Here is a 23,182-nt window from a genome sequence, read left to right on the forward strand (position 1 = left end):
GCGGCGGCAGTGGCAGCCAGCGGCAGCGCGGTTCTGAAACGTTGCTTGTGGAAGTAGAAGTAGGGGGTGATACTGGCAATCACATGGGGCTGCTGGGTTAGGCTGGGGCGGGGCCGCCGGGGTGGCGGAGAGGGGCTGTTGCTGATACGTCTGCCATATTCGGCTGGAAAAATGAATGCCGGTCGCTCGGCTGCACGCCGAAAGGCACGCCAAAAGGAAGTGCCGATGCACTGCGAGCTCACGGAGTGGCGGGCACGGCGGGCAGCCTCGCGCTCTGCTTCGTGCTCGTCGCGCCACGCATAGCTCTGCTCGCGCCGCCGCTTGCGCCTCAAAATACCTGGCTAGACGCCGGCACTGCCCTGGCAGCCCTGCACGCCGCGCGAGAAAGAGAGAGAGAGAGAGAGGGGGGCGCGGGGACGGGGAGGGCGTGCTTGTTCGCGAGCGACAGTCCAGGGGGCCGTGAGCACGACGACGCGGCGCGGCGTGAGGCTGGCTGGTGGTGTTGGTGTTTGTAGCAGGCTGACGAGCCGAGCAGCGCCGCCCCACAGCGGAGTGCAGCCGAGCCACGCGCCGCGTCTGCCAGCCCGCCGGGCTAAGAGGCAGGCAGGCAGGCACGCAGCCCGACACCCACTCAAGCTCCCGGCGCGGCAGGCGCGGCAGGCGCGGCGCGCAGGCCGTGGGACACGGTGGGACACCTCCTGAACGGCCCCATGTCGGCGAGGCGATGAGTCACGGGCAGCTTGCGCGCCTCGCGGCCCCGAGGTTGAGGTGCGTCGATCGAGCCGCCAGCCCGGAACGCCGGAACGCCGGCCAGGGCCAGGGGCGTAGCTGAAGGGAGGCCAAGAGGCGCGCTAATAGGACCACTTTGCGGGTATTCTTGGCTACGCCGCTGTTGGCTGCATGGCTGCTCACCGCGCTGCCGGCAGTGTCAACCGCGTTGGCCGTGGTACCGGTGGTGTTGGCGGCGTTGGCGGTGGCGGATCTGCCCCCCTCCCCCTTCCCGGCCGTTCCCGGCGCGCCGTTCGCGTGGAGCGGAAGAGACGTAGCCGACCGAGCCGGCGGGGTGGCGGGAGGGGGCGGCGGGGAGCGTTCGGGAACGCCGGTCGCGCCTTCGTGCGTCTCCGTCGCGCTCGGGCCGCGCCGGGGGTGCGAGAGAGACGCCGCGGCCGGCGCTGCGGGCGCTGACCCGAGTGGAAGCCGGCGGGGAGTGGCGGAGTGGCGGCGGCAGGGAGGGGAGGGGGAAGGCCGGCGAGCTGGCGTTGCGTTGCCGCTTCAGTTGGTGTGTGAACCCGCTCGGAGCAGGAGCGCTGCGCGTCGCCCTCACGTCCTCGCTCTCGTCCGCTGGCCCGAACCACGTCGCCTCGCGTTCGCTGTGTCCGCGGTTCGATTCCCGGCGCCGCCCTCTCTTCGCCCTGTGGATTACTCATCAGTGCAGTGAATTGTGAAAGTGATAGTGTTGTGTGCACCGCCTCCTCGCCGCCCAGAATGGATTAACGCAGTTTGGATTACCTTCGCCGCCACCGTCGCCCTGTGGATTACTCCAGTGCAGTGCAGTGTCTGTGTGTGCTAGTGTGTCAGTGTAATGTTGTGTGTTGCATCGTAGCGACATGTACCCCACGGCACCCATGAATGCGGCCGCGGTAGCCGCTGCCGCCGCCAGGCACCCGGTTAGTATTTTTCAATCGCTTTTACTAATTTCCTCAGCGTTTCGCCCTTTTCCAGGTGCACGTTCTGAACCCCAGTCCGGCGTGGTTTTCGCGCAGGCCTCCGACGCAACACAGCCGAGGGTCCAGGCATGCCGGCCGGCAGCCCGATTCAGAGTCACTCTGTCTCTCTCACACTCACAAGCCGTCCCGTATAGGTGCGAGACAGAGACAGGGCGACGAAAACGACTCTCGGAAGCAGCCTGCGGCTGCCCGGTCCCGGACGGCTGGCCAGGTTGACACTCCGCCACTGTTGGCCCGGAGTGTACCGTAACGGAGGCGGACAGTCGGACGCCGGTGCGGCGTGGTGCGGCGGACGGTCGGACGTCGACCTCCATCCCGTCTGGACCGAAATGGCGGCCTTTTCTATGCAGCCCCTCCCCCTCCTTTTGATTTTCCTTCCCGGTATTTTGTAACTGCCGGGAGGTGCGAATGGGCCGGCCCTGCCCCGCCCTGCCCCGCCCTGCCCCGCCCTGCCCCGCCCTGCCTCGCCCTGCCCTGCCTCGCCCTGCCTCGCCCTGCCTCGCCCTGCCACGCCGGCCGGCGACCCTTCGTGGTGCGGGCTTTGCTTTATTATCGGGACTTGTTGCCGTATAATGACGGCTCTCTCTCTCCCTCCTTCGTGGCTCGCTGTGCCACGCCGTGCTCGCTCTCTGTCTAGTTCGGCCAGAAGGCCACGGCCTCCAGGTAGTCGGGGGCAGGAAAAAAAGAGGGGGGGGCTAAGCCTCTTCGTCTTTCGTTCCGCCCCCTCTTGTCCCTCGCGTAGGGTGTAGGCTCGGCACGGCACGGCACCGTCATGGTCTAATGGGGTTTAATCGGGGGAAACGAACAGCTCTCTCTCTCTCTCTCTCTCTCTCTCTCTCTCTCTCTCTCTCTCTCTCTCTCTCTCTCTCTCTCTCTCTCTCTCTCTCTCACGTGAATGCCCCGCCAAAAAGGTTACTACTCCAAAAAGAAACACGCATGAAAGGGTTTTCTGTGTTCGAACCCTAGACTCGGTGTTGTTGCTGCCGTCCATGCTGGAGGCAATCTTGTTGCTGCTGGAGAGGTCAGGGGTGGTTGTCAGGTCATGCGTCGGAGGGGGCTGTTTCATGTGGGTTGCCTGCTTGCAGAGACTATGCGAGGCGGGTTGCATACCCACCGGGCGTTGGTGACACACACTAACACACACACAAGCGTCCTGCAGGGCGCGCCGCTTCGACAGGTGGAGGGGTGACCGGGAGGTGGGCTTCTCGGTGGCACTATCTGCCCCCTTCTGCCCATGCCGGCGGTCTGCCTATTCTAGCGGTGTATCAAGTGTAATCCCTCTGCCGGCTACCGGTCGCCCAGGGCACTTCCAGGGCGGCCGGCTCCAGGACCCACATGGCCAGATGGCGCAAGGTCCCTTCGTAATCAGCAAGGCCCATCTGGTCCTCATGCGGGACCCTCATGGAGGGCGGGGAGTACTTCCCGAGCCCCTGAAGGGTGCCCGGAGGGTTCCCGAAGGTTGTCCGAAGGGTGCCCGAAGGCTCCCCGAAGGCTCCCCGGAAGGTCCCCGAAAGGTTCCCGAAGGGTCCCCGGAGGGTCTCGGAAGGGTCCCCGGAGGGCCGGCCTTGGCAGCCCTTCCGGGTCTGAGTGGGGCGGCAAGGACTCGTCAAGGACGCGTCAGTGACACGCCTTTCCAGTGGCCCTTGACGTGTCACGGCCGGTCACGGCTCGTTCGGGATGGAGCGGCGAATCTGGTGTCGACATGACACGCTTTCGGTGCGATCCTAAAATATGCTGTGTGGACTGGAGCTTGCAGGGCAGGCCAGGGCAGGCCAGGGCAGGCCCAGCGGACCCCGTGACCACGTGTTGCACGGGTCACACGAGGGGCCTTCTAAACCACGCGACGCACGCCTTGTCAAGATTGTTCCTTCTTTAGCAGTGTCCCTGTTCCACCAAGTGACGATGGACGGCCCTCGGCCTGCAGGCTCTGTCTCTCTCGCACTCGTGGGCCGTTGCGGAGGGGTGCAAGGGAGACGGAGCGAGACTCTCGGAATCAGTCTGCCGGGGAAGCCCCGTCCAGATGCCTTGGCAATGCCTTGGCTCTGCCACGGGCTTTCCCGACACCCGTGGACACTGCAGTGTCCCCGCACGCACCGCCTGCACCGCCCCGCACACAGTGCCCTGGACGAAGACGGACAGACAGGCTGTCAGGGGGATTAGGAACATGGACACTTACACCCAGACTCACAATTCGACGACGCGAGGCTCTTTTCATCACTGACCAACCACCTGTCGATGTGTCCATCAAAAAGTGCAAACTGCCAAAAAACTAAAAAAAAACCGTAAATTTAAAAATTCTTCAAGTGTCTTCAGTTTTCAATGCCTTAGATAAATAAATCTTTAAATTCAATGTCGCAATCTTCTTTTCCTAAGCGTGGTGCTTGTCAGATCTGGCCATGAGGTCTACTATGGAGTTTTTGACTCTTCCTTCCCTCCCTCCCTCTCGCCACTTGGAGGAAGACTGGCGTCGCGCGTCGTGGCTGCCGCACGCTGCCGCCGCACTGTAAGCGCCATTTCGCACATAGAGGGCACTTGTGGGCGAACACGAGTGGATTGCGGGGCTAAGCCGCACTCGAGCCCGGCTGATTAGCAGTGTGTCGTCGCCCTGTCTCTCTCGCACCCCTGCGGCCCGCTCGGCACTCCCTGGGAGTGCGAGAGAGACCGACACCGACTAGGTGCACTTGCTGGCCCCGGATTCTTCCCCACCCAGTCGCACCAGGTTCAGAAGTCCAGAGCCGCAGGATGTCGTTCGATATCAGGACGCATTCAAGGCGATCCGAGAAGGAAAAATATGTGCTGTGTTGGCCTCCCAGAGTGGCTCTCTTTGACGCACGCAGTGTTCAGTGTTTCAACACTGATGACTTGTGCATCGCGTGCCTGCACTTCAAAACGGCTGGCAAAATCAAGGACACTGAAAGACACATCTCTCTCGATCGTAATATCGTGTGAACGCGCAAATGGTTGCACGGTAGAAACGGTACTACCTGGTTTTCCCAGGAAGCCTATGGTAAAGAAAGACATAGGCGATTTCCAGGGGTTTCCTGAAAAAAAAAAAACCCGTGGGGGTAACCACCCGCGTGATACCCCGTACACAAAAACCGTGTATGACGCGTAATACACGTGATCGTAATACCATTTTTGGGTCAAATGTGCCAAATTTTGGTATTTCAAGGCCGTAATCCACGTTAATACCCCCGTAATACCGAGTAGTCCGTACACGATTTCTTGAAGTGGTTACCCCCTCGGGAAAACCAGGTATCGTTTTTACCGTGTGCCTACGTCTCAGCCCCCTCCCCACAGTTGTGTAGTTACCCGCGCCTGATGACGTAGGGCGTGTGTGTGTGCCTCCTCGACAGCTGCCTCTCGGCCACTTGGAGTCTCGTTAGCGACAGGTGTTTCCTTTTTTTGGTTTGTCCTTTTGGAAGGGACGTCGCCGAGATATATGGTGCATTCAGTGAACCCTGTCCTCGCCGCGCTCAAAGGGAAGTTAAACAGCCACAGCCCCACTGGGGGCCTCATTGTCCGAGTGCTGTTCCGGTGCGTTATAAGGGTTCGATCTTTTGTTTTGCTCGTTGTTTCGAGGCTGTTTGCCACACTCATGATGGCACCAAGAAAAGGCCTGCATAGCAAAGGGTCGCCGCGAGGACAGGATTCACTGAATGGACCATAGCCGGTCGAGCATCGAGAGAGGAAAAGAGGGGGGGGGGGACAAGTTTATATCTGTTGAATGCTGTAAAAGTTGTCACAAAAGGCATTCCTTGGCGTGGCCTCGGCGGGTGGTGCCCTTTATTTCTCTCTCTCTCTCTCTCTCTCTCTCTCTCTCTCTCTCTCTCTCTCTCTCTCTCTCTCTCTCTCTCTCTCTCTCTCTCTGCCCCTTCCTCGAATCAGATGAATGGAAGGGTGTTTGGCCGGTTTCTCTGCATCTTCGATGGCCGTGCGGCTGGACGGGTCCCGGACGGTGAGAGCGAGAGAGACAACGCTTCGGGCCGCGCGGTCATCGCGATAGTCGCTTTCAATTAGCCTCGGCCGATAAGGCGGGTCGAGCCGGGCGAGTCCACGTTGGTGTGGCTGCGCCGGCCGCGGGGCAAGTTTTTCCGCAGCAGGTGTGTCTAGGCGATACGTGTCGGTAATCCGTGTTGGCGGTAAACAGGCGCCAGCGCGCCAGCGAGGTGGGGACAGATTACGCTTTGATCGAGAGCGGGTCTTGAGCCCTGCCTGGGCGGGCGCACCTGCTGGCCGTGCCGTGCCGTGCCGGGCCGTGCCGGGCCGTGCCGGGCCGTGCCGCGGTCGAGTGGTTTGCTTTCTGGGCGCGGTGTTGGGTTGCCGCTGCCGTCGGCTCTGCGACCGCTCTGCGGCTTGCGAAGAGTCATTCCGTCTCCGTCGCACTCGTGGGGCTCCCCGACAGACACCTGCCTCGCACGTCAGTGTGCAGCACACTGCCTTCTGCGCACGCTGCTTCGCAACTTCCGCTAGCCTCTGGGACGCTGAGTCGCTGACGCTCGAGTCGAGTAATCAAGTTTGTTCTGCTGGCGACGCCTTCCAAGGCTTTCAGAGACCTCCTCTGTTCGCAGATGCTCTTTGGATTCGCAAAGAGAAGTATATTAAAAAGTGGTGCTTTCTTATTGTCTCACTGTGAAAATTATAGTCACTAAACAATTTCAAGGCATACTTTCATTACCAACCATCAAATCAGTTTGATGACGTTGTTGTAAGCCATGCAACAAGTTAAGGGCTTTGATGGAAGTGTCATCAATCCGTGATGCAATCGTCATCATTTTCAAGAGATGAAATTCTCTTCGTTCGATTTGGTTGTAAAGCGACAACAAAGTCTTACAGTGTGTCTGGAAGCGCTGGGCGGCTGGGGCGGCTTGGCTGTGCAATTTGTCGACGTGTTTTCGGTGCAGTCGTGCCGGCTTGCCGCCTGCCGGCCCGTTGCGGTCGGGCCGTCGCTTGGCTGTGGTTACGCGGTCGCGTTTGCTTCGCGTTGCTTCGCGACCATCACTTGAACGAGGCCCGTGCCGCGCCGCGCCGGCCGAGCCTCTTGTGGGAGAAAGAGAGGGAAAAAACAAAAAAATAAAAAAGAGATAGCAGGTGGACGCTCGGCCAATGACAGCGGAGAGTTCCACTTGTCCCGAGTACCTCACTCCCGGTGCCAAATCTGCCTTGGTATAGGAACCCGCCACCCTCGGTCGGATCAACAGGTTTACAGTGAAAGAGGCTCACTTGCCACTGCTAAATCCTCGTGGGCCTTACGAAGTATTTTTGTATTTTTCACTAAGGACTTAAGCTATCAAAGAAAATTGCTTGTTATGTAGTACGAGGCTATACTTCTTATATGAAAGTACTAATGTTTTTTACCTTACCTTCTGTTTGGACAAAATAGTTCGTAAAATATTTGCAGTGAGCTTTGGACATTGGATCCTGCTTATTTGACTGACTGTTGGTCTATGCTGCACTTGGTGAACTTACTTTCGCCTGGCCATCATAATAAGGAAACTAAGTGCATGTATTTTTTTACGAGATTAAGGTGAATCATTAGTTTGGCGTGGAGTGGCACACTCGTTCCGAGTAGCACCTGATGGGTTGGACACCCGATGCTCCTCGTCCCTATCTCAAGGATTGCTCTAACTGATACGAACTGGTTTGGTTCAGTGCACGCTGAGAAGTGCACAGTTAATTGTACGGGAGATTGACGTCCGAGCGCCCCTGCCAAACCGTTTGGAGCCAAAAGGCTTGCTTGCACTGTTACGTATTTGCCGAATGTGACGTCAAATTCGTTAGAATGTGGACTTTGTCACATTCGTTTGAATGTGATGTCACGTTCCAACGAATGTGACATCTTGTTCAAACAAACGAGAATAAATTCGCATTCATCTCATTCATCGAATAACAGTGCCGAAGGAGTGCTATAGGATTCCACTACTGTAACTATGTGACCTGTAGAGATAACTGGTGTGCTCCTAGTGAGCATGAGCTCAAGTTTATCAACTACTCGAGACATGTTCCCTCGCTGGCTCTGGTTATAGAGATGATGTATTCAGTGAGTGCGTGTAAATGTGTACAGTCTACCAAGGGAAAAAGATTTGTGCGTCAAAATGAACACATTTATTTCACAAATGGGATGATCATTGTTGGTCAGGGAGCTCTCAGCTCGGCCTTCTTGCCAGATTTAGGCAAGCCTTTCTGGTTAACTGTTGTTCGCCAGAACAGCACGAGGTTGTGCAAGTTTGTGAAAGTGGCGGTACGTGTGCATGATAAAGCTAGAGGTCTTTGCAGTCGTCACTGTTTGAACAGACGCGATGGGTGGCCCACACAGTTTGTAACCGAAGGAAGGCCCCACCCGGTTGGAACTCGAATTATGATCTGGCACGACCCATTATCACTGATTAAAAGTAATGCCTTGAGGTGTTTGTAAACCAAATATCTGCTGTAGATCTCCACGATCCACAAATCACTAGAACTGAAGCATGCACTTGAACTGAAGAATGCAGTTGAAATTCGTCCATGCATTTAGATAGGCAGAGGAGCGGACTGGAGTTGCACGCTTCAAGCCAATCGTGGCACCCACTACTCTTGGAGAGGGACGGAAAAGTACGCTTCAGTTCGACCAGTCATTCTTTGAATCGCTCAACTCATCCGCGGCCGCGGGCACAAAAATGTCCCTTGTCATTTAGAGTGGATGTCATTTAAGTTGACGTACTTTGCCCGACTGGGCCCACTCAAGTCCCTTCGATTGCGGCGCACGCGAACGCGCGATGGGGCCTCTTGATCCAATTTTTATCAAGTTGTTCGTAGAAACGGCTCGCCTCAAGTTGAAAAAAAAATCAAATGATTCGAGGCTCAACGTGCAACGTCCGTTGAATAAAGCCCGGGTGTCGGTCCTAAGTACATTCGGTCTTGCACATGTGAGCCCTTTTGAATAGTTGAGATTTTTCGAATCTCGAGGGGCTTGTCTTTGAACCCGTGACTGACTGCTTCGGAGTCAAATGACAAAACCAACTCCTTTCCTCCGGCGCTCGACGTCGCTTATGTACGCACCCTAAAAATGTTCACAGAATGTACACAAAAAGTTGAGTCGGTGTGTGCGCAACCCGTGTTGACGCAAGATAGCGCGATGTCGCGGTGTGGACAGCTGGCCGCCGACACCTACGGCAAGAAGCCCACGGCAGCCATGCCGCCAGAAACACGCCAGAAACCGGCCGGCCGATCCGGTTGTTAATTGGAGCGACATTTTCCTTGTCGACATGGAGATGTTGTTCTTTTTTTTCGAGTGGCGTTGCGACTCGTCTAACGCTGTGCTTGTTTGTTGTGTTCGCAGAGCATATCGCCTCGGAGTGTGTCTGGCTCGCGGGAAATATCACCTTATGTAAGTACAGGTACTGGGTGGCGGCCGCTACTGTAAGTGCGTGCTGTCTGGAGGGAGCGCTCACTAATGCACTTTTAACCGACAATTTAAAAAAAAAGATTTGCAGCGCTTTTTTATTACTTTCTATAGCTAAATTATACTTTCAAAAATAACATTAAGACGTAAAACTTACTTTGAAAAACATTTCTTTTTAAATTTATTTTACTGTGTGCCTAGTTCATTCCAATTGTTTCTCTCTCGAGACCTATTACTACCTGGTACCGGGTGTGCCTGGCCGAGAGCGGAAATTTCAACACGCCTCTCCTCTCGCTTTTGACGCGTGCGGTCCGAATAACTGAGGCGGCACGGCACGGCGGGCCTCTCTTTATTTTTAATGACGGTGTTTTTTCCGTCATTGCGGTTTGTGGAACGCCGCGCGGTGTGGCCCTGTGTGCGTGCGTGTGCGTTTGTGCGTGTGTGCGTTCGTGCGTGCGTGTGCGTGCGTTCGTGCGTGCCTCCGGGCTGCAATGGGAAGCATGTGGTTACGCACTGACCCCCTGGTGCACCACCACGTCTGCCTGGCCGCGGGCCGCGGCCTCTGTGTGTGTGTGTGTGTGTGTGTGTGTGTGTGTGTGTGTGTGTTCTAATCGTGTCACGTGCATGTCGGTGCCGCCGTGCGGCGCGTGCGTTCGTTTTGTCGTCACACAGAGCGAGTAGGGGGTCGACCGCGGTGGCACCGTGGCACCATTGGCGTGTTCCGCCTGTAGTGCGCGCGCTTGCCCGGCGCTTGCCACCGATGGCTGGCCGATTACCAGGGGAAAGGGGGGGGGGGTGGAATTTATGGCACGGGTTTTGTGGGGGCTGTGGCTGTGATGGCCGCGGGGAAAGAGTTGTGGCGCTTGGCGGCGCTTGGCGGCGCTTGGCGGCGCTTTACGAGGCGAGCTGGCTGCCTGGCTGACTGACTTGCCGGCTGGCTCACTGGCTGGGGCCGTCGGGACAGGAGTAATGCCGCCCCCTTTTCACGGTGTAGTGCCTGCGCTGCCTGCGCGAGTCCGCGGCGCGGGGGGACTCGCTGCTTGGCTGGCTGCTTGTCCGTCCGTCTGTCTGTCTGTCTGTGCGGCTGGCTGCCTCGCGGCGCCGCCCCGCCCCGGATTGCATGGGTGTCGAGCAGCTAACTACTACCGTGTTCCCGGCGGCCCCACTCGGCGCCGCCACGCCCCGCCCCGCCCCGCCCCGCGGGCCACCTTTCCCCCTCTAATGGCGTGGCGCGGCGGTTCGTGTTGGCCCCGCCACGCCCCGCCACGCCCCGCCACGCCCCGCCACGCCCCGCCACGCCCCGCCACGCCCCGCGCTCCAACTCGCCTCGCTAAACTGATTGACGACGGAGAGTCGACGTCGGTTTGGTCCCGGCTCTGCCTAATTCGTGTTGCTCGCCTGTTTCAGGTATTAAATGACGCTGCCGTCCAGCCAGCAATACCCATATCTAGGACAAATGTAAGTACCACGCCACTCACTCGCTCACTCACTCACCCTGAAATAAATTTGACACATTGTGCCTAACTCGTTGACACCCTTGGTCACCTGTTTTGGAGAACGGGAAGCTAGGTGCGGTGTGCTTGCTTACACGGTCTGTGGAGAAATCTTGGCAGTTCTTTTGAGAGAGTGTGGGACGTGAGTTGAAAGGGTAGGGTCTGCTCCGCAGAGAGGTCCTCTCGACGTGTGGATCTTAGACCTGCTGACCGCGTCCCGGTGCGCGGTGCTTGGAGTGGAACGCACGCAAGTGGTGCCTGCGCTGCACCGCGCGATCCTTAGCGCTCCTCAAAGCGAGTGGCGGTCTACGGAGGTGGCGGCGGGCCCCGCCCCGCCCCGCCGTGCCGGTGGGCGGCGGGAATAGACTGCGGTTTGGAGAGGGCCTTACGGCCCGGCATTCTGTGCGGTTCCTTGCCGCGGCGCGCTGCGGTTGCTGCCGCGGCACAGCCTCAGCCCCTCCCCCTTTCGTCGCGCCACTGTGGAGGGGCGCTGGCTGAATGGCATGCGGCCCTGCCGAAAGGGTCTGGGCGAGAGCCTCTTAGACGCAGCACGTGAGCTTTGACGTGACGGCACTGTGACGTGATCGAAAGGGAGTGTTGCCTCCGCTTGGCCGGCCGCGCCTGACATGTTTTGCCGTATTAGCTGGTAATAGGCTTGGCAGCGCGGGGGCACTGCTTGGCGTGGCGCGGCACGGCGCCTGGAAGGAGGCCAACGCAGCCTCGATGCATCACGCATTTATCGCGCGTTTACTGCCCTGCTCGGTAGCGTGGCGGTCGACCGGCCAGACTGGTCGTGGCTGTGTGTGTGTGTGTGTGAGCGTGAGCGTGAGCGTGCGCGCGCCCGCCTGTGAGAGTGAGCGAGTGAGTGAGTACATGGTGCCAGAGGGTTACGCCTGCGTGAGTGTGTGTGTTAGTCTGAGTGAGGCGTGGTGGTGGGAGGAGGGGGGGGGGCTTGCGCACGTGAGTAGACTTTGGGCCGAAATGACCGACCAGGATGCGATGCCGTGCCGCCATGCTAATAGGTGGAAAGGATATGGAGTCTCGTTTGGATGGGGCACGGCGCCTGAATCCGAATGGCCACTCTCATGTCTCTTTCTCCATCGCTTTCCTGGATTGCCCCGTGAGAGAGAGAGAGAGAGAGAGCGAGACAGACAGACAGACAGACAGACAGACATCAGATAGACAGACAGTAGGCGGTGGTGGATTCCTCTCACCAAGAGTCTCGTACGCCCCCCTCCCCCTTTCCACACACACACACACAAACGCTGGGGGAATTCATATATCCGGCATGTGGTTTGATAGTGGCGGCCAATATTTGCCCCGCTGAGGATGTGGCGCGGCGTGGCGCGGCGTGGCGGCCCGATAACGCGGTGGTCGCGACACGTCCCGAACGGAAGGCGTGGATTGGCTGCAGCGCCGCGTTAAATAAGTGAGGCGGTCGTCACGCACGCACGCCGCTTGCTTCCGGAGGCGTTGGCGCACGTGGCTTGCACTTCCTCGTGGCGGGGAAACTCGAGCCGAAGTGTTGAAAGGCTAATGATTCCAAAACTTTACTTTGTTCCCTATACTGAGTGGTTCGGCTTCATAGACGTTTAGTACTAGGCGTTTTCCGAGGGCGCGAGCGACAGCAGGGCCCACATTCCACATCCGTTGTGACACATTTTAAAGGGAGATAAACAAGCGGCAGGCGCGTCTGCCCATGAATTCTGCACGCGACTCGTTCGTGTACTGTCCACTCTGGGAGCGCAACATTTGTAAACACACAAGCTTATCTTTTTTCCGTTTTTTTTTTCCCTGCGACAATGTCGCTGAGCCGCGCGGTGTTTTTGTTGCAGGGCCCTCCGCAGCCGGGGCAGCCGTTCAAATTCACGGTGGGCGAGTCCTGCGACCGCATCAAGGAGGAGTTCCAGTTCCTGCAGGCGCAATATCACAAGTGAGTTAACGACGCGGCTCGTTCTTGAAGTTTACCGAATCGCATTTTCGCCGCGCCCTGACGTGGCCGTGTTACCACTTCACAGTGGGCCAGACGACCGGTAGGGCTGCCGAAATTCTAGACGCGATTTTACCTCCAGAGTCACTAAATGGGGCTCGAACAGAACGTTTGAACCCACCAACGGATTGCTCTCCGAACGAGCAATCCATTGGTGGGGGCACACGTTTGGTTTGAGTCTAGCGACTCTGGAGCTCAAAACGCGTCTAGAATTTTGGCCGCCTCCGCCGTTCTTCTGGCCCACTGTGCACTTGGCTCGGTATCGCGTGCTCGGACTGAGTGACCAATTTCTTCATCAATTTGTTCTTTTTGAGATGAACGGATTGGGGTTGACTGAACGGATTGTCGGCTGATGGCTTGCTGTGTTGTTCCGCAGCCTCAAGTTCGAGTGCGAGAAATTGGCTACTGAAAAGATTGAGATTCAGAGGCACTATGTGATGGTAAGAGGTTTTGAACGCTTTCATTAACATTACTTTTATTTTGTCCCCCCTCCCCTGCACCCGCCCCGCAAGCAGCTTGAAAATGGAGATAGACAAAATAGCCCAAGAGAAAACGGAAATGCAGAGGCATTACGTCATGGTGAGTCTTGTGACCCTTTTTACGTTTTTGTGGTAGATGTGGGTGGTGAAGGGTCATACGCTGCTTAGTACTCCCCTTAGAGAGAGTGTTTTGGCCTCGTTGAGGCGTTCCTCGTAGTTTGAATCGATTTTGACGCGAGACCGTGAAGCGCGAACCCTGCCAAGGGTTTCGTTTGCGCCGGTGGAAATTTGTTTCTGGCACCAAGTCGCCTCAGAGGGTTCCCCATCCCTGCATGCCGTGGTTTGCTGTGTCACCGTTTTCTTCACCATGCTTGGGAGTTCACTTTTAAATCCTCGAAAAGAAACTTGTGTACTTATCGTAAGAAATTTGAGCATGAGTAAAGAACGAATCGTTCACTGAATAAATTACGGAATTAATTCTTCTCAATTATTAAGCAACTCATTCGACCAACAATGTAATGCCTTGTCCCTTGAGCATGCTCAGATTTCTTTGTAAGGTTTTGGACAGTAAAGACTCGTACTGCCGCATTTATTTGGATTACTTACCTCTCCTTTGCTTTTATGGACTGTATATGCGTACATGTACTTTTTTTATCAGCGCAGTTTTTCATAAAATCGATTAATATCTCTGTTTTGTGTTTTGTTTTTCAGTATTACGAGATGTCATACGGCCTTAACGTGGAAATGCACAAACAGGTGAGTTCCTCCCCATTTCTTTTCCAGTCCCAAACCTCCTTTGCCTGGCCAGTACTATCTCGCCCTCAACTGAAAATGGTTGTCGCCACCCGCGTGACGTCATAATAGGAAAGCGGCCTTTTGGAAACAAGGGGCCGCCCAGCGCCTCACGCTCGAGCGACGTTGAGGCCCCTTAAATCTGGAAGTTGGTGAAGTTACGGCCCTCTGCACCGTGAAAAGCGCCACCCTTCCCCGACTCGCGCCGTTAAATGTTACGACCGGCGAGCCACTGCTGCGACTCGGCGAGCTTCCTGGAGGGCATCCTGGAGGGCTTTCTGGAGGTCGTCCTGGAGGCCGTCTCCTGGAGGTCGTCCTGGAGGCCGTCTCCTGGAGGCCGTCCTGGAGGCCGTCTCCTGGAGGCCGTCTCCTGGAGGCCGTCTCCTGGAGGCCGTCTCCTGGAGGCCGTCTCCTGGAGGCCGTCTCCTGGAGGCCGTCTCCTGGAGGCCGTCTCCTGGAGGCCGTCTCCTGGAGGCCGTCTCCTGGAGGCCGTCTCCTGGAGGCCGTCTCCTGGAGGCCGTCTCCTGGAGGCCGTCTCCTGGAGGCCGTCTCCTGGAGGCCGTCTCCTGGAGGCCGTCTCCTGGAGGCCGTCTCCTGGAGGCCGTCTCCTGGAGGCCGTCTCCTGGAGGCCGTCTCCTGGAGGCCGTCCTGGAGGCCGTCCTGGAGGGCCAGGCGTCCGCCAGCCACAGCGGCTCGCCCTCGCCACCAGTAATTGTTATCAAATGGTTCGTAACGCTCGCTGGCTCGCCTCCCCCAGGGCGGCCTCCTCGAGGGTGGCCCTGCCGCCCCGGCCCCTCCACCGAGGCGTGTCTATTCGTCGTGTAATCGATGTGGCCGTTGAGAACGCCATGCAAGGGGCTGCCCTTTCCCGGCCCGGCCCTCATTCCCCCGTCGTCCAGATGACACCCCGTTTCTTCTTTTTTCGAGTCGATTTTGTAGCGCGTTTTCCTGTCTGTCCGGCCCGTTATTTTTAGTGGGGAAGATTGCGTTGTTACTCTCGCCGGCCGGCCCGTGCGCGGCCTGGCTTCGTGCCACTGTGTGTGTGTGTGTGCAGCGCCACGGCTTGCCACGGCTTTGGCACCTGCTGATCGCGTGCTCGCTGCGGGTGTGCGGGCCGCGGGCTGTGGTGGCCACGTGTCTGCACGCAGCCACTCACTCCCCCCCCCCCCCCCTCTCGTCCGTTGCCGTTTGAAGGGGTTGGCTGCACCGCTGCCCCATTACCTCGCCATCAGCGCGGCGCGTGGCGCTGGAGGCGGCGAAGCTCGGAGGGGATTGGTCGGGTCGGGTCGGCTGTTTTGATGCCGGCGGGGTGGTCGGCTTCCACGCGATTAGCTGCTGCACACACACACACACACACAGACAGCAGGCGTTGCCGGTCCTTGTCGCCGTGTCGAGTTTGATCGTTATTTTGGTGAGGGGAGACTGGACAGTTGACGGCCGTCTGCCTGTCGGCGCGCTGTCGGCCCTTCTGCTCGCTTCCATGTCGACATCGCGGTCGGGTCGGTCCGTCGGTCGGTCCGTCGGTCGGCCGGCCGCCCCCGGCAGCGCAAAGCCACCGCCTTCTCGTCTTTTTCTCCCTTTCATTCGCCGCCGGCCCAGCCGGGCCCAGTGGACGCTTATTGGATCGCTCGCTCGCTATTGCGTGTCTACCCTCCCCCCTCTCCCACCCTTTTTTTTAGGGCGCAACTCGCAGCAGCGATTTTATTTCTCATTACTCGTTTTGCTGTTTTCCATTTCCCTTTTATCATCCTCGCCGGGAATAAGCGAGTCGCGTCTCCCTTTTCACTTTTTGTCTCCCGTCTGCTCTCTCTCTCTCTCTCTCTCTCTCTCTCTCTCTCTCTCTCTCTCTCTCTCTCTCTCTCTCCCTCTCTCTCTCCCTCTCTCTCCCTCTCTCTCACCCCTCCCGAGTCGTAAACAGAGACTTTGCGCGGACATCCGCACGGTTGCTTTGGCAATGTTGCGGCGGCTCGGCCAGGCTCGGCCTGCAGGCTGGCCGGCAGTTCCCTCGGGCCGTCTCTCTCTCTTCGGGACGCTTCGCGAGTGCGAGAGAGAGAGAGAGGGGGAGAGAGAGAACAGTGTACGGCCCGAAAGCTGGCCCTATTTGTCGGCTGGCCGGGTGGCGATGCGATTTTCGGCTCGCAGCACCCTCTGCAGGGATGATGGGGTCTTGGGGGAGGGGAGGGGAGGGGAGGGGCATGTCGGAGTGAAGGAGACGTCGTTCGGATTGCGAAGGGCCTCCCCCGACGCGTTCTCTTTCTCTGCCTCTTCGTGTGGGAGAGAGAGAGAGAGAGAGAGAGAGAGAGAGAGAGAGAGAGAGAGAGGCACCCTTGCTCGTCCTCCGCCCCGCGCCGCGCTACGCCGCGCGGCCTCCCCCTCCCCTTTGTCCGTGAGAACCAAACACCTCCTCCTCGACGTCGAGGAGGGCGTCTGGGTGGAGATGATCCCCGAGTCGATTAGGCGAGGGGCGCTACGGCGGCAGCACTCGAGTCGAGGGCCCCCCACCCCACACCCCGCCAGACCACGCCGCCACTCTGCCGAGGGCTTTGATTCGCGTGGGGGACGAGACAGTGTCAATCCGCAGAGCCTGGGCGGCGGAAGTAAAGTCCGTTCACGGGGACTAGGCCTCATACAGTGGGCCAGAAGACCGGCGGAGGCGGCAAAAATTCTACGTAGACGCGTTTTGAGCTCCAGAGTCGCTAAAGGGGACTCGAACAGAACGTGTGACCCCACCATTGGATTGCTCTCCGAACGAGGAATCCATTGGTGGGGTCACACGTTCGGTTCGAGCTGTGTATACCGACTCTGGAGCTCAAAAGGCGTCTGCAGTTTTGGCCGCCTCCACCGGTCTTCTGGCCCACTGTGCGACGGTGCAAGCCAGCCGGCGGGAAGTGCGGCAAGCTGGCGAACGCGTCGACCTCTCTCTCTCTTCCGCGCTGCAGCGACGCCGGCCGCAAGGGTAGGGGGACCGGGGAACCGCCAGGCCGCGGGGCAGGGCTGGGGCTGGCTGGCTTGTGGCGGGGTGGGCCCCACCACGGCCCCACCACGGCCCCACGGTGGGCCGCCCACCCTCTGGGCCCCGGGCCCCAGTGTGCTGCGGTTTGCTCGAGTCTGCTCAGCGACCGCAGCGCCCGGGGGAGGGGGAGGGGATGTAAAGTTGGCGCCCCGCCCCGCCCAGAGATACCACAGGGCGCCTCCTGGTGTGTGAATAACGCAACTGGAGTGGAGCACACGGCTCTTTTATGGCCGGATGGATTCGGCCCAATGGGTTTAGGCAACTCGATTCCGACCCACACACCCCACCGACCCATTTTTGTTGGAGGGGTTTCCTTGTTCCTGTGGAGGGTGGAGGCAAGGCGGCGCGCGCCGAATACTGACCCGGCACGCCAGGTGGGAGCACGGCGGAGCACGGCGAGCGGAAGGGTTGTCGCACCGCCGGTGTGAATACTTAATGAAGGCCCGCCCCGCCCCGCCCCGCCCCGCCCCGCCACGCCATGCAGCGCATACCAAGTGGCGCGGGGGCGGGGCGGGGCGTTCCCCGGAGCCCCCGTCGGAGTGAGTGCAGCCCGGGGACGATAATGCGAACACATACTTACCCCCGCCGAGATTCGATCCCTCGCCTCTCGTGGCTCTGGCCGTGGCTCTGCAGGGCCCCAAAACACTGCAAGACGCGCTTTGGCGTGGAGACGAGGCACTGCCGAGGCAGCCCCCGGATTGGGTCAGGTCGCCCCGCCTAATTTGCGGGGCAGCCTGTGTCGGATTAGTCGTGCTGCGCCGTGTCCGCTAGTTTGTTGGTCTTCCCCTCCCTCCCCCGGGCTGCGGCGTGGCGCGGGGCGTGGCGCGGGGGCCCCGGGGGCGCCGAGTTCCAATCTGCGGTCGCCCTCCACCCCCCGAGCCCCGAGCCCCTCGGGGGGCCCCTCGGGCCGCGGGGCGCCGCGGGGCGGTCGAGTGCCACCGCAGCCCTCTCCTCGCACATCAACGCCCTGGCGGCCCTGGCGGCCCCCGCGCCGTAGTGGTGGTGCGCGTAGTCTATACCCACCGCACCGCGCCCCACCGCGCCCCTCCGAATGGATTTGCCGGCGCGGAGGACTATTTCCGAGTGGGAGGCTCTCTCTCTCTCTCTCTCTCTCTCTCTCTCTCTCTCTCTCTCTCTCTCTCTCTCTCTCTCTCTCTCTCTCCTCTCCTCCCTCCCTCCTCCCTCCCTCTCTCTCTCTCTCTCCCTCCCTCTCTCCCTCCATGGGTCGTCCCTTCACCCGTTGGCGTGCGAGAGAGACAGCGGCCGAATCATCCTGCCGAGGGCGGGGAGTAGATTCGGGGCTTCGGGGATTGTCAGTGGCGCGCTCTGTGTGTGTGTGTGTGTGCGCGCGTGCGCGTGTGTGTGCGTGTTTGTGTGCGTGTGTGTGCGTGTGTGGCAGTGTCAGGGCACCGGGACGCTATAATGCGGTCACTCTGGCCGTGGCCGCCGTTACACGTGTTTCCCCTCTCCCTCTCGCCCCTCGCCACGTGCATTGTCATCCTTGTCGGCAGTGCGGCCTGCGGTGTCCTGCCGTGTCCCGCTGTGGCCGGCCAGCCGTGCACGCGTTTCGCGCAAAGCGCAGCGACGACAAATTTATACGTTTTGGAAGTTCCCCCTTGACATTTTCCAGTACACACGCTCCGCCCTGATTTTATTCTGGAACCGATAACCCGTGTGGCCGTCGGGGAGCGGACGAAGTTGTACAGGACGCTCCCCTCTTGCTAAAGCTGTCTGTGTCTGTCTGTCTGTCTGTCTGTCTGTCTCGGAGCGGAGCCGCCGATGCGGATTGGCTTTTATTGCATTGCACGGCCCTTCGATCAGACAGACAGACAGACGGACAGCGATTGCGGGGCGCCTCGCTGCAAAGCCGCTTGCTGGTAATCCGCTTAGCGCGCCACATGTCGGGGCGCGGCCGTACGGCGGTACCGGTAGCGCCGACACGGCCGACACCACGGCGGCAAATGCACAGTGGGCCAGAAGACCGGTGGAGGCGGCCAAACCTCTAGACGCGTTTTGAGCTCCAGAGTCGCTAAATGGGACGCGAACCGAACGTGTGACCCCATCAATGGATTGCTCTCCGAACGAGGCGGCGGGGCGACGGGGCGACCGCTAGTCAGGCCGACTCGGAGGGGTATTAAACGGCCACGTTACGCGCATGGCGGTCGGACGGACGGACAGGTGGCGACAGGTTGACCGACAGACAGACTGGCTGACTGACAGACTCGCTGACTGATTCGCTGGACTGACTGACTGACTGACTGACGGGGGTCTAGCGGCGGCGGGGGCCGCCCGGCGAGTAGGCCGCCCGTTCGACTGGTGTGTCGCGCGGTGGCCTACCCCGCCTTCCGCAGGCGCTCCTGCTGTGTCCCCCCGTGTTCTCTCGACCTCTCTCTCGCTCTTTCTAACGCGTTCGTTTCTTGTTGCAGACGGAGATTGCGAAGCGACTCAACGCCATCATAGCCCAGATTCTGCCCTTTTTATCGCAAGAGGTAAGTGCCGCCCCGACGGCCTGCACGCACAGTGGACCAGAGGACCGGTGGAGGCGGACTAAACTCTAGACGCGTTTTGAGCTCCACAGTCGCTAAACAGGTGTCGAACCGAACGTGTGACCCCACCAATGGATTCCTCGTTCGAAGAGCAATCCATTGGTGGGATCACACGTTCGGTTCGAGTCCCAATTAGCGACTCTAGTGCTGAAAACGCTTCCGGGATTTTGGCCACCTCCACTGTGTGACGGCGCGCGTGTCGTGGTCTCGGAACCACCCGCTGCTTTGTAGTGGCCTTTTAATCTAGCCATGTTGTTGTTGTTGTTTTTGTTGTGTTTGGTTGTAATTAACACGCGTGTGTCCCGCACAGCACCAACAACAGGTGGCAACAGCCGTCGAAAGAGCGAAACAAGTCACTATGCCCGAATTGAACGCCATTATCGGGGTAAGTGTAAGTAACCCACCATATTTTTTTCCAACTACCACCTTTTTATTTTTACATAAAGAAAAGGGGGTTCTCTTTTTTTTTCGTATTTACCGTTCTGCTGTTGGTATTTGTTGTTGTCTATTTGGTCGATGCGAGGGTGGGGGAGGTGGATGTTCCTATTGCGTTGACGATTGCAGTCGAGGGGGTAGTTCCATTCCATTCACTGCGTGTGTGTGTGTGTGTGTGTGGCGCACTTTTTCCTGCTTTTTGCGCAGAGGCCGTGGCGTAGCGGGGTGTGATTAAAACGGAACGAGGTGTTGCGATCGCGGCCCGATGGCCAGGCAGGCCATAGCCAGGCCAGGCAGGCCGGCCAGGCCAGCGCGTCGAGGGCTATTAGCAGACGGCTGGCTGGCTTTTTATTTTGAGCGCGGTCAATGCGTGCGCGAGGCGCGCGGGGCCGCGCGGTTTATTTAGTGGTTTCCTCGGTCGATATCCGTCCTTACGGCCGCCGCGGCCGCCGCGTGGCTGCGGACAGCAATGGAATGGGGTTTAGTGGACGGGTTCCCTTTTGGCGCCGCGTCGGCTGTTTTACTTTGACCGAGTGTGTGTGTGTGGCTGTGCATGTGTGTGTGTGTGTGTGTGTGTGTGTGTGTATTTTGAGTGGTAGAAAGGCGACTAAATCGTGAGCGCGGTTTGAGTTGGTGTGTGTGTATGTGTTTGTGTGGAAAGGTGAGGTGGGGGGGAGGGGGAGGGAGGGGGTAATTGTAACTCTGCAATGTTTGAGTAGGAGAGTTTGTACCCCTTGTGTGTCTGGAAATGGGGGAGGGGACGGCCCGCCTCGCTCCGCCCCACCCCGCCCCGCCCCGCTCCGCCCCGACGTGTTTACCCCCCTAATTACGTAGGCCGGTACCGCAGGTCCTAGCAGCAGCAGCAGCAGCGCGCTTTGTTTGGCAGGGTGATGCTGACTTTACATTAGCATAGTGGGCGAGTCAATATTGGCAGACTGCAAGATTGAGGCGGGGGGAGGGGGATGGGGGTGCTGGAGCGTTGATCTGTGAGGGTATTGTGTGTGTGTGTGTGTGTGTGTGCGCGCGCGCTTGCATGCTGCGCGCTGTTTCGAGCAAGCGGTGCTGCTCGCTGTATTTGTCAATGCCTCGCCGTCATGTTACGTTCCTTGCTCCTCCGCGCCGCGTACGTGTGTGCATGTGTGTGCGTGTGTGTGTGTGTGTTGAGAGGACTGTACACACAGCCACACACACATATGTACATGGTTCACAACACGTCCCCGTCCCTACCCCTCTGCTACCGTATAGCCCCCCCCCCTCCCCCTCTCTTTTTCTTTCTGCCTTCCGCAGCGTTCGCGCTTTCTGTGTGTTGTCGCTTCTCCCTGCTCCGTTTTCCTTGGCGGTCGCTGCTTTTTTTTTCGTTTTTCTTTTATTCTTTTCTCTTCTTTTTTTTGCGTGCCGCTGTTGTGCGGTGGTCCGCGCCCTTTGCCGAGTAAGCGAGTCGTCTGGCGGGGCACCACGTGTTGGGCCGTGCTGCCGTCTCGCCGATTCGAAGCGACGCTGTGGTGCCGGTGGCCTTCACCACGGTGGTGGCCTTCACCATGGTGGTGGCCTTCACCATGGTGGTGGCCTTCACCATGGCGGTGGCCTCACCATGGCGGTGGCCTTCACCACGGTGGTGGCCTTCACCATGGCGGTGGCCTTCACCATGGTGGTGGCCTCGCCGACAGCTGATAACGGTCCATGTCGGCGAGAGGGGATGTCTTTTGCCGGCGGCGGCTCGGCGTGGCGGGGTGGCGGGGTCGCGCGTCCGGAGGGGGTTTGGGTCGAGGACCTCCTGCAGGCCCTTGTGGTGGCGGTTCCCTATCTCGCCTCGCCGACCCGACTCGTCCCCCGGCGCCGCACCCCGCCCCGCCCGTCAAAGCAATTCCTTGCCGTCCCGGAGGTGACGCCGCTGCTTTGCCTGCCCCGCCCCGCCGCGCCGACAACTTGGTCTGTGAAAGCGCGCCCCTGCAAGCGGGGGAAGGGGCGAGAAAAGAAAAGAGGAGGCCGGGGGCGGGCGGGGGTTGAACCCGCGCCGCGCGCGTCTCGCCGAGTCTCGCCGACGACCAACTCTCTGCGGACTGGAGGCTGGAGGCAGGCAGGGCGGAAAGGCATTGTCTGTCCCGCTGCCGCAATTTGTGCGCCGAGGCCGTGCCTGGCCGTGCCTGGCCGTGCCGGGAAACGGGGGGAAAAGTGCGGATAAGGGAGTCCCTGATTGGAATGTTGATTGGGCCGCCCCCCTCCAGAGGCCCCAACTCACTTACTGGCGACGCCTTGCCGCCCCGCCGGGGCCCGGACGCCGCCACGCCGCCACGCCGCCACGCCGCCACGCCGCCGACGGGGTGGTTGTCGCCCTAAGGCTCCCTCCCCCCTTCGTCGTGCAGCTCGCTCCTGAATTGCTTTCGGTGTGTGTCTTGGCCGCTGTGCCGGGTCGCCCCGGTCGCCCCTTCGCGCGCCTCGCCCTCGTCGGTCGCCTGTGATGGCTGGTCTACCCCCCCCCCCCCTTTCCTTCGGCACGCAAGCGCACACACACACTACACGCCCACGCTTGCGAAGCCACCCCCGCCCCGCCAGGTTGTCTTGTCAAACAAACTGAATATTGTTTGAGAAAAACGAGGGAAGGAGGAAAAGGCGGCCCGCCCCCTGGGCCGCCCCCCCTGACCCGCCCCCGGCGCTCCCCAGTGCGCGGTGCGCGACGCCTGTTTGCAGTGTACGTTCTTCGAGATTACCTCATCAGTTTGCTGATGCAGTTTGTCCAATTTTGCCGGGCGACGAGTTAGAGGGGAGTCTTGGCGCGGATCGATGGAGCTCGCAGTGAAAGGAGATGTTTTAATGAAAGGTTCGGGCTGTGGCGCTGTGCCTGCAGTGCCTGCCTTCGCCGTCGCCGCGCTCTCTCTCCCCTCCCGAAAGCAATACTCAAAGCACAGCAACTCGGGCAAATTGGAACGTCGTCGTCGTGGGCCTTGCGCGCCTTGCGGGCTGCAGCTCGCCGCCGCCAAGTAGACTCTCTCTGTCGTCTCCCCCTCACTTCAACTCCGCGAGCTTACCCGCCCGGAGCGCCGGCAGCGCCGGCAGCACTAGCGAGAGGCTAATGCAATTAAACGCGGCCTGCTAATAACTCTCCTTCACTTCCCTGCGCTTTCGAGCGCCCCTCCACCCTCTCTCTCGCACACTCTCACACGCACGCACGCGCTCACTCACTCACTCACACCTCACCGGCGCCACACGCCTCGCATGGCTGCCGCGCCGCCGAAACGACTTGCCCGTCATATTTTCGTCATAATTAGTCTGCCGCTGCCTGCCTGCCTGCCTGCGGGCTCTGTCTCTGTCGCACCTGGACGGGACGC

The 23,182-nt window shown here is 59.5% G+C and overlaps 1 protein-coding gene across 10 annotated transcripts in view; it reads left to right on the plus strand.

The window, feature by feature from the left end:
• The first annotated feature begins 1,251 nt into the window (after positions 1 to 1,251).
• The window catches only part of LOC117645563 (protein groucho-like), a 34,107-nt gene continuing 12,176 nt past the window's right edge, over positions 1,252 to 23,182 (plus strand). For 2 of the 10 annotated variants that reach the window (XM_034385854.1, XM_034385858.1), the window contains exons 1-8: positions 1,253 to 1,667; positions 9,046 to 9,093; positions 10,516 to 10,566; positions 12,437 to 12,534; positions 13,104 to 13,170; positions 13,782 to 13,826; positions 19,302 to 19,364; positions 19,732 to 19,812. In XM_034385854.1, the coding sequence (XP_034241745.1) occupies positions 1,608 to 1,667; positions 9,046 to 9,093; positions 10,516 to 10,566; positions 12,437 to 12,534; positions 13,104 to 13,170; positions 13,782 to 13,826; positions 19,302 to 19,364; positions 19,732 to 19,812 (513 nt within the window). In that variant the 5' untranslated portion in view covers positions 1,253 to 1,607. Of the gene's footprint in view, positions 1,668 to 9,045; positions 9,094 to 10,515; positions 10,567 to 12,436; positions 12,535 to 12,967; positions 13,032 to 13,103; positions 13,171 to 13,781; positions 13,827 to 19,301; positions 19,365 to 19,731; positions 19,813 to 23,182 lie in introns of all 10 variants that reach the window. The other 8 variants (XM_034385857.1, XM_034385859.1, XM_034385856.1 and 5 more) reach the window with 7 other exon arrangements.

This window comes from Thrips palmi, unplaced genomic scaffold (assembly GCF_012932325.1).
Source record: "Thrips palmi isolate BJ-2018 unplaced genomic scaffold, TpBJ-2018v1 HiC_scaffold_18, whole genome shotgun sequence".
Taxonomy (NCBI): domain Eukaryota; kingdom Metazoa; phylum Arthropoda; class Insecta; order Thysanoptera; family Thripidae; genus Thrips; species Thrips palmi.